We start from the raw sequence: 10,898 nt of genomic DNA, 5'->3' as shown, positions 1-10,898 counted from the left end.
CTTGCTTTAAGCCACCCAGTTGAGGGCAATTTGTCACTGCAGCTCTAGGATATAATACTGCAAGTTATATGTTTCCATACTTTCCTGTATTTTTCTTTCCTAGCTCTTTTCAGACAACTATTACATATAAAGTATCAGGAAATATGGATGGCGTGATAATACATACTAGTCTGGCTTTTTTTCCTCTCTCTCTGAGACAGTCTCACTCTGTCACCCAGGCTGGAGTGCATTGGCGTAATCTCAGCTCACTGCAACCTCCGCCTCCCGGGTTCAAGCAAGTCTACTGTCTCAGCCTTCCAAGTAGCTGTGATTACAGGCACAAAAAAGTCACCATGCCCGGCTACTGTTTCTATTTTTAATAGAAATTTCACCGTGTTGGTCAGGCTGGTCTTCAACTCCTAATCTCAGGCAGTCCACCCGCCTTGGCCTCCCAAAGTGCTGGGATTATAGGTGTGAGCCACCATGCCCAGCCTAGTCTGGCATTTTAGTAGAGTCCTCCTTAAGAAAGACTAACATAACCCCATACAATGTCTCCAATGGTAAGGATTTTGAAAGGCAGATAATTTCGAAGGAGCCTGTCCTTAAAATCACAGTATGTCAGTGGCCACCGTTAGCTTCTCAATGCTGTCCTTGGGTCACAGGGTTTTCTAGTGTATAAATTATCCAAACGAGTAATTTCTTACAGCAACAGATTGTCAAAAAAAGACACTGATGCGCGAGTCATATGAGAGTCAGAAACATTGGTTCTGCTCTCCTGTCTGCCTCCAGGGGGTCTTGGCCAAGTCACTCAACCTCTCTGGGTTCCAGGCTCTTAACTGTAAAAGAAGGTGATTGGGGCTAGACAGTAGAGTCCCTTTGGGTCTAATCTTCTGAGGCTTCATAGTTTGTTCCATTAACAGTAGCTGAATCCAGGGTGGAGGAAGGGACCTAGGCGGGTGCTGGACCAAGAAGGATTCTGTGTTAAGACGTAGAACTTCGAGTTCTGTCTAAGCTTGTTTTACTTGATAAATGAAATTGAGTAGACGTTTCTAGGACTCTTGTTTTTAAAAATCTTTTAAAGTGACTGGATTGGCTGGTCACTTCCTATCTCTGGGCCACAGCGCATTCACCTGTATACAAGGCGGAAGAAAGGATGGAACCCGGGATTCCCAAGGTCTCTTCCAGCTCTCAAGTGCAAAGTTCTGTGTCTTCAAAGCAGTTTATTGCTAAACCAGAGAGCTAAGAGAGCTTAGCCTTGAGCTAAGTGTAGGTCATGGGGTCAATCTCAGGAACAGTCCTCACTTTATTTCTTCTCATAACCATTGCGTGTGTTGGGGAGGGATGGGGCAGTCTGTCTCCCCCAACATAGGCTCTAACATATGCCATTGACAGGCAAGAATGAAATCCTGGCTCTACCTCTCACGAATTAGGTGATCTCAAGAGAGACTGAATAAGTGTGGGCCTCCGTTTCCCCATCTGTGAAACAGGGAGAGTTACCGGCAAAGGTGTAAATGTCAAGAGTTGAGCAACAACGCCCAGTCCTTACTAGGTTTTCAACCGCTATTTTCCATAACCGTTAGGAGCGCTAAGGAAAGATAAACTGCGGTGTCCTAAGTACGCTGCGGCTCGCTGACAACCAGACGAGCACCACGCCACAGTACTGGGTGCCTCCGTGCCACCACTTCCACATTTCTCGCGCACTGCGCGGAGGCACGCCCACGCGGATCCACGAAACAACCCAGCGCTCGGACTCCAATCATCCCGGATCAGGCTCCGCCCCCCCGGCGCTCAACGCGCCCGTCGGCGTGCGCGCTCCCGCCACCAGCGTGCGCTCTCCTGGCGCAGGCGGTGACGCGTCGCCGGCGGGTGCCGGGTGGGGGTGCGGCTCCAGGAAGGGATCGCGGCCTCCAGGAAGCCGGCTGGCCGTGATGCTGCCAGTTGGTGGTCCCCCGCTCCCGGGGTCCCCGGCCAGCCAAGCAGGTAAGGCCGCCTTCCGGGCGCGAGTGAGGGAAGGGCGGGCGGCCGAAGGGGCCGGCAACGGCGGGTGGGTTGGAGTGCGGTGGCCAGCGGCTCGGCGAGCGGGCCGCGGACGAGCCTCTCTGCCTCAGGCCCCAACAGCCGCCCTCTTAGCCCCGCGGACAGATTCCCGCCGCCCCTGCTGCGCGGTCACATCCGGGCGCCCCGGGACCAGCGCCTGTGAGCCGTGGCGGCCGGCGCGCTCCCCCAGCCCCCGGCAGGGGACATCTGGCGGTCGCGCGCCTCGGTTGACCGCTCGGGATCCCCCCCTCGAATGGGCGGAGCTTGGCCGGGCAGCACGGATGCTGCACCGGGGACCTAGCCGGCCCTGTCTGCCGCTTTAAATGACATTCGCGCTTCTTGTCGTTTTCGCTTTGCTTTGCTTTGCTTTGCTTTGCTTTGCTTTTGCCAGATTTCATGTTAGATTTCTTCTTGGGAAAATGGAGCTCTTTGGGCAGTAAAGAGATAATACACAGCATTGTTTCTGAACTTGAGTAATGCGCGGACCCCTTTTAAAGGGACAATTCTCTCATGGTCTAGAATATGTCCCAGAACCCTTAGGGTGCTCCAGACCCCAGTTAGATGAACCCTGGTGCAGAGCGTTTTCAGAGAACGTTTATCACGAAGGAAACCAAAGAGATCCTTTATGATTCAGGAACTTTCAGGCTAGAAGGTAAACTACAGGTAATGGAAGAATTCTAAATTAGAGACTCAAAGCCCAGGTTAATTTCACATTGCGCTGTCTGTTGTCTTCTGCTTTTTGTGATGAAAATACCAAATTATCCAGCTTTAGAGAGGCCTAGAAGAGTTATATTATTTGTGTTATATATTTGATGTTTTTGTATCAGATTTGTTAATTCTGTTTGACATATTAGAATTATAAAATGGAATACTAATTTGTATAGTTTAGTCGTTTATTTCTGTGTTTACCTTAACATTGATTTATCTCTTGTAGTTGTTGCATATTGAATCTATGGCTTATATTCTTCTCCTCTAGTAGGAAATGTGTGACCGAGGCCCTTGAGGGTGTAGTCTAGGAAGGAGACAAAAATGAACATTTATGTAAGGATTTATATTCTCTACGTATTTACTCAGCATGTTTGCTTAAAATAGAATACCCATGAATAAAGAGACGATTCCAATTGTGAGAAAACCTCAGGATGTGTAACAGGTTAAATCTTGACAAAGAAAAATGTTGACTTGTGCTTTGAAAGAAGTGTAATGTTGAGAGGAGGACACGCTGCCTTGGAGGAAGTGCTGTTAGTAAGTGCCTGAGGCAGGCATGGGGACAGCTTGTGTGGGAGAGAAGAGAGAGAACTGCCGCACTAGAGCAGAGAGATGGTATCTGGGACTGATGAGAGGATAGGTTGGTGAGATAAGGTGGACCAGTTGATGGATAAAAGGTTTCAGGTGCCACACAGGAAACTTATTGTTGATCCTTGGGCTTCCAGAAGGTTCTTAGCTGGTCATATTTTGAAGGCCGTGTTTTACAAAGAGTTGCCTGCAAAATGTGGTGTGCACAGTGAAGGCAGAAGGTGGGTGAGTCGCCAAGAGATCTGTCTTGAGATAGTGATGCCTGCTATGGTCATCTTAGATATGAGGGATATCTGAGGAAGAATCGACGGGCTTGGAGAATGATAGAATATGTCAACACAGGAAGTGGGAATCAAAGCTGAGAACCAGGTAATCCAGGTCAATGGGGATTGGTGATACCCATCTTAGACCTGGAGAATTTGGAGGGTGGTATTAGTTTACATCAGAAGATTTCAGCCCCAGACTTGGACTAATTGAGTTTGCGGTAACAGGGCTTCAGTGAGCTTGGAATGTGGAACTGGAACTTGAGGAAAGTCAGAGTTAATGCAGGAAAAGTGACCAGAAAAAGACTAAAATGGGAACCAGAATTTTGCAAATGAATAGAGAGGGAGGAAGAGGTTAAGACTTTATATTGAAAAATAAAATTAAAATGGTTAAGATAAATATTGAAGAACATACAGATCGTAAATAGCAACTACGTACATTTCTTCTTAAAGAATAAATCAAGTTGTCTTCATGTATCTGTTGTCACAGCTGAGTAATGGTGCCACCCTGCCACCCGGCAGCCTTCACATCAACCTCTCACTCTCAGAAAGCAAAACGCTGCTGGAATGGTTGAGAGCAAATTTAATTTTTCCAGGTTCTCTTGAATGCTTTGATAGTCAAATCATTCTTTTCTGAAGTACCTTTCCCTATGGTACCTTTGCTTATTCAGAAGCCGAGCTCTCCCAGAGGCTGACTTCTCTGTGATTTTGTTTGCCTGTGATTTGAGTTCACTAACATCTGTTTCCTTACATCGTGCGTTTTTTCACCAGTGGAACCATTTCCTTTTGTGATTGATTTGCGTTGTTTTTGTCATTGTCTGTAGAACTGTCAGTGAGAGACTGACAAAGACATTGACACCTGACCATGGGCTTTATTCCAATAAAGAATGATCAGCCAAGCAGGGCCCCCCTAGCTGAAATTATGAGAGTTAATGCATCTCTCTGGTGATAGGTCTAACACAATTTAGGCCTTTTTAAAACATGTCAGTTTTGGCCGGGCGCCGTGACTCAAGCCTGTAATCCCAGCACTTTGGGAGGCCGAGACGGGCGGATCACGAGGTCAGGAGATCGAGACCATCCTGGGTAACACGGTGAAACCCCGTCTCTACTAAAAAATACAAAAAAACTAGCCGGGCGAGGTGGCGGGCGCCTGTAGTCCCAGCTACTCGGGAGGCTGAGGCAGGAGAATGGCGTAAACCCGGGAGGCGGAGCTTGCAGTGAGCTGAGATCTGGCCACTGCACTCCAGCCTGGGCGACAGAGCGAGACTCCGTCTCAAAAAAAAAAAAAAATGTCAGTTTTATGTGGTGGTACTGAATTTGCCTCCCAGAGCCCTGGTGCAAAGATTCTTAACTAGAAGGACAATTGGAGTTTACATTTGAAGATCAAATTACCATATTGTTAACTTTTAGGCAATAATCTGTCGTACTTTTGTCCTGAGTAAAAATTATAGTGCTTCAGCAGTTATAAGCTGTCCTGTTTTCTCTGCTTTTAAACACAAGTTTTGTAACTTAAAATATCTGTTTATCCTTTTGATCAAAATCATCACATATCTCAAAAGAAAAAAAAAAAAAAGAAGTCCTGAGACAAACCTCAGATGACACAAAGTTTCCTAAGTGTACTGTGATCCTTCTCGCGGTCACCTTCCTCTTCGAAGTGTGTTCTTCTCACCCCATCCAGAATCGACCTCCCACCTCCAGAAATCTTTTTCTGCTAAAGCTAGCCTTCGCTGTGCTCTTCTCTGAGCTCTTATAACAAGAATTTGAGTACTTTAACATTGCTTTGAATTAGTAGCTTGGTTATTTTCTGGGTATTAGTATTTTCTCTGTGGCAATCTGCAAACTCCTTGAAATTTGGAGTTGGGTTTGTTACTCCTCATATCACCTTTGTAGTCCTGATTTTCTTCCCCAAGGACCAGTTTGCCTTTAACTGTGACTTTAAGCTGCTAACTAAAACTTTCTTTTCTTTGGTTCTCAGTTCAGCTATCACACAGCTCTCACTGATTTTTTTTTTTAGTGTTTGGATTGGAATTCCTGTGTCCTGATAGGCTTTTAAGATAGGCTTTTTCAGTATGTTCAGAAAAGTATTTGATCCTGGAAACAAGGTTTCATCAGTCAAAGGTAGCTTGTTAAAAATCGTTATTTCTTCTGATGATAAAATTAATATATGTCCTTTGAAAAATATAGGCAAGACTAGGGAAGAAAATAAAGATGATACCTGATCTCATTGTCCAGAAATAACTAAGCACTGTTAACATTTTGGTTTCTTTCCTAACATTTTATCCCCCCCAAGCATGGTGACGTTTTTTCACTTAATATATCATGAACATCTTTTTCATGTCAATAAATAGATCTGTATCATCACCTTTAATAGTCACATTGTATTCCACTGCATAAATGTACCCCACAGTGGACATTAGTAACAGTGTTTTGCTGTTACACACAATACTATGATGAACATCCTATAGATATTTTAGTGAATTTACCCCATGACTTCCTAAGGATGAATTTCTGGAAGTGTGATGGGTAGAGCAGAGGGTCGGCATGCGTAAATGTTTGTATGTGTCACCCCAATACCCCCAGAATGTTAGTGATGTGCCTGTCCAGAGTCTCACAGCACTGCTCATCGACCTTTTCCCCGTCCCCTGTTAGCCAAGTATCACCAGGCCTTCATGACTGCCAATCTGATAGCTGTTTTTATTTCTATTTATCTGAATACTGGTAGTTCTATTTTATCAGCCATTTCAATGAGATCATTTCAATAATCTCACATTGTCTTTGCTTATTTTTCTATTCAGTCTGTCTTTTATTTCTTTATGAGAACTTTGGATATGTAAAGGTTATTTACTCTTTGTCACGCACGTTGCAAGTACTTTTCCCAAGTTGTGTGTATTCGTACCGAGGAGGGAATTTTTTTTTTTAAAGCACATAGAAGTTTTAAACTTGTGTAGCTATTTTATAAAAACATTAAAATCCATTTAAAGATCTAGATCACTGATTTTTTTTTTCTTTTTACTTTTTGTGTACACTTTTAAATCACAGACGTTGTTTGTCCTAAATTTGGGGTACAGGGTACAATATGGAAACCATATTAAAACTTGAACTAAAGTGATTTTTTCCCTTTGTCAGGTAGGCAGTATTCATACTTTTTACTGTCTAATATCTTTGTGTGTATGTTTTATTTCCTCCACTGCATTATAGATTCTTTAAGGTCTGGGCCTGTATCTAATTCATCTTTGTGTCTCCCATTTCCAGCCATTTGTGAAACCTGCAAGAGTTACTTACCCATGATTTGTGTGGCAGGCACTGGTCACTGGGGAACCAGAAGAATAAGAGGCTGTCCCTGCCCTAGTGGGACATGTCATGTAATGAGGAAGCCAACCACAAGTGTAATACTTTATCCCACTGCTGTGATAAGCAAACACTCTGGGGATATGAGGATTAGGGAAACTCACCCAGGACTCATGCTTGGTTTGTGTCAGGACTGATTCTTAGTAATGCAACTGACGACCCAAGGGAGAGGTTCATTCTGCAAATGCCAAGGAATGAGAGGCATTTCAGTGATCTGTAGCTTGTGTTTCGTGTGGCTGGAGCCTAGGGTACATAGGAGGGGTCTGTCGGGATGAGACAGAAGATGGGCCCCAGATCAGTACTTTGCAAAGAGCTTTCTGCGATGATGTCAGTGTTTTATGTCTGGACTGACTAATGCAGAAGCTGTATGTGGCAGTTGAGCACTTCAAAGGTGGCTAGTACAACTGAGGAACTCAATTTTTAATTTTATTTAATTTTAATAACTTTTAATAACCACACGTGGCAAGTGGCTACTTTTATTTAATTTTAATTGGCTAATTTTATTTAATTTTAATTACTTTAAATAACCACATGTGGCAAGTGGCTACCTCAGTGGAGAGCACCGGACTAGATCATGAGGGATCTCTTTTATACCCTAAGGAGTGAGAGAGAAAAGTTGGGGGATGGGGAGGTATGATTCCCTGTTTGTTTTGGAAAGGTCACTCTAGTATAGAGGTTCTTAACCCTTTTGGGTCCCAGAACTCTAAAACTTAACTTCTTGCCAGGCCCTTTCGTGGGGTCTGCAAAGCTGCAACTAGCACTCAGCTGAGCAGGCCAAAACCTGGGCCTGGGGGAGTTCCCATTCTGGAGGAAGAGACAAAAAAGAGAAACGTAACACACGCATTATGTTAGAGGACGAGGGTGAGTCGATTCTCACGCTTGCATCCCACCTCCCCTCCCAGGAGCTGTGTGACCTTAGACAAGTTACTTAGCCTCTCTGCTTCATCCATAGAGTATTGTGATAATAGTGTCTGTCTTGTAAGTTGTTAGGAGGATGAAGTTAGTACTTGCGCAATGTGTGGAGCAAGGGCTGGCACGTAATGAGCACTGTATAAGCGTTTAATAAATAAATGCTGAGGAGAAAAGATCAAGCAGGGAAGGGAGTTGGTGGGGAGGGGGTAGGCATTACAGTTGTTGATCGGGTGACCAGGAAAGTCCTCCTTGAGAAGGTGACATTTGGGTAAAGACCTGACGGGAATGAAAAAGTGAGCCATACGGATTACTCCCTAGCAGTTGGGGGGCAACAAGTTGAGAGATCCTGAGACCAGAGAGTGCCTGGCATTTTTGAAGACCACTCGGCACATCAGTGTGACTGCAATGCAGTGTTAAAGGAGGAGAGAGTAGACGATGAGGTCAGAGCCTTAACAGGTGTCAGATCCTCTACGACTTTGTAGGTTGCAGTCTTTGGTGGATTTTGAGTACAGAAGTAATCTGATCAGGGTTCTGAGCAAGGGGTGGGAGTGTGGAGCTATCAATTTCCGAGAAAGTATCTGTGCCGGAGGGTGTTGGAGGCAGCATTGTGGGGCCACTGGTTGAGACTGCCGATAGAAGACTAGTTAGTCTGCTCTTTTGATAGAGCAGGCAAGAGATAAGAGCCTGATCTCAGGAGAAGGTGATAATGAAAGGGATTTTAGATAAGCTGAGGTTAAAGAAATTAAAAGAATCGGTAAGAAATTACATTTGGGGCCAGGCGCAGTGGCTCACGCCGGTAGTCCCAGCACTTTGGGAGGCTGAGGCAGTCGGATCACGGGGTCAGGAGTTCGAGACCAGCCTGGCCCACATGGCGAAACCCCATCTCTACCAAAAATACAAAAATTAGCTGGGCGTGGTGGCAGGCACCTGTAATGCCAGCTACTCGGGATTACAGGAGAATCGCTTGAACCCAGGAGGCGGAGGTTGCAGTGAGCTGAGATGGTGCCGTTGCACTCCACCAGCCTGGGTGACAAGAACAAGACAACATCTCAAAAAAAAAAGAAAGGAAAAAAAGAAATTACATTTGGAAGATGAAGGAAGAGGGATCACACTTGAGTCTGGTTTCTGATTTGTGTAGCTCTGTGGGATCAAGATTGAGACTGCAGGGGCAGAGCAGATTAGGAGAAAAAGGGGTGAAGACTGCAGTTGTTAGGGGTGCAGTTTTAGAATTTTCTCATGCTTCTGTGCAACATTCAGATAGAGACGGCTCATAGGCTGTTTAAGATGCGTAGAAGAGAAGCCTGGGGTGGAGAAAGAAAAATTTGAGTTATCTGATCATTGAAGCCTCAGTAATGATTGTATTAGAAGAGAATGAGGCTAGACAGAGAGCCTGGAAACTTAAGAGTAGTCGGGGTTGGCAGAGAACAACACTTAAAGGATCCTGAGCAGCAGTTACTCTAGAGCTCAGAAGCAGACCAGACGAGACAGCTGTCTTGAGAGCTCAGGGAGCTTTGCGAGGCCGAGGAAAGATAGAGACTGCTTGTCCTTTGGCTTCAGCAGATTGGAAGGAGGCCCTGGCTGAAGGCCTCTGTCTGCTCTGCAGTTTGAGGCCTGGAGGCTGGAGGAGGAGTGATAATGGTGGAGTCAGAGAACTAACTAGGGACACAGTGCCTTGCACAGTACTTTGTATATAAAAGGGAAGTCTAATAGACATTTATCAAGTGAATGGACATTTCAGGTTCACATTCAATTTATTCTGCCTGTCTCCTACCTCCACCCCAAATCTCCCTTGTACCATAAGGTATTTATGGCGTATTTGATATCCTGATATTTTGGGATCACTTTTGGTTAGAGAGCACTAACTAGTACCAGACAATTATCATCTCTTTTGATTTAGGTCTATATTGGACAGTATGAAATTAACTTAGAAGTGTGTTGCTCAGAATAGACCCTTCCAACAGCTTCAGTGCAAGGATCATGTATGTATAGATTGTATGTGGCTGGATTTAAGCACACACTTAAAGAACGTAGACGTTTTCTTTGATGATGCTATCTTTGTGATTTGTCTCACTTCCTGGAACAGGAGGGCTCTAACTCCGTGAGGACCCCAGCATTATTTCTATAATTGTTTGTGAGAAGGACTGAATCCCAGAGCATTGCCTTGTTGCTGACCTTTCAGTATGGGGAGGTGAGTGATGGGCCTAATCACCATGAAACATGAAATCTTGGTGACACAAAAACAGATCTCGAGAGGAAAAAAAAATCTAAATTGCAAGTGAAAAATGTGAAGTTGTGCTGTGCTTCTGTTTAATACCTTTTTTCTTCCAGGACCCAGTGAGGTATTTTAATGCATGAAGCACTCTTCAAGGTGAATAATAAAGAAATTAAGTGTAATATAATAAAATTTATCCCAAAGGCAGTGCAGCTTTTTTAAAGCCAAATCATATTTCTGGAATGAGCCTCTCATTCTTGACATAAACTGAGGGGAAAAGTTCCTGATTATTTGCAGAAATGTCTTGTAGGAATATTTCTAAAAGCACAGGACATAGAAAACTCATTTATTGATTTTGTTACGGGGGTGTTGTTAAGATGCTGTTTTCTGCCATTCCTCGAGTCATCTGGGAGAGATTTGCCTTGGACTTCAGTGTTAAGCAAATGTGCTCCTCCTGAGCTATTTGTGTATTTCTGATGTAATGGGCAATGAGCTCAGTCGCATTTGCAGCAGGCCCACCTTACGACATGCCTTTCTCCATACTACGTTCCCGTTTAGTCTCATCATCCTCATACCCGATTTCATGATCAATTTATAGATTTATGTTACTGAACTTATTCTTGTAAGCTGTCTCTAATTCTGTATTTATTTTGGAACAAAGCAGGGTAAAATAAAAAATCTACACGATACTGTCAAGAAAAGGGGAAAACACAGAAGTGTCATAACCATCAGGGCCAATTCTCATTTAGATGGTTTTATGATAATGGGTTGTGTAGCTGTTGTGTAGCACATGCAAGATGCCAGTATACAGATACCTACAGATAGGGAAATTCAGGTAGCTCAAGCCAAATATC

General features: G+C 44.3%; 1 protein-coding gene across 2 annotated transcripts in view; it reads left to right on the top strand.

The window, feature by feature from the left end:
* Positions 1 to 1,784: 1,784 nt before the first annotated feature.
* The window catches only part of ENTPD4 (ectonucleoside triphosphate diphosphohydrolase 4), a 29,017-nt gene continuing 19,903 nt past the window's right edge, over positions 1,785 to 10,898 (top strand). For both annotated transcript variants that reach the window (XM_025393267.1, XM_025393265.1), the window contains exons 1-2: positions 1,785 to 1,959; positions 9,916 to 10,020. In XM_025393267.1, coding sequence (XP_025249052.1) covers positions 10,013 to 10,020 — 8 coding nt within the window. In that variant the 5' untranslated portion in view covers positions 1,785 to 1,959; positions 9,916 to 10,012. The remainder of the gene's footprint in view (positions 1,960 to 9,915; positions 10,021 to 10,898) is intronic.

Source organism: Theropithecus gelada, chromosome 8 (assembly GCF_003255815.1).
Source record: "Theropithecus gelada isolate Dixy chromosome 8, Tgel_1.0, whole genome shotgun sequence".
Lineage (NCBI taxonomy): Eukaryota > Metazoa > Chordata > Mammalia > Primates > Cercopithecidae > Theropithecus > Theropithecus gelada.
Note: the sequence above shows the minus strand (reverse complement) of the source record. Positions and strands in the feature narration are given on the sequence as shown.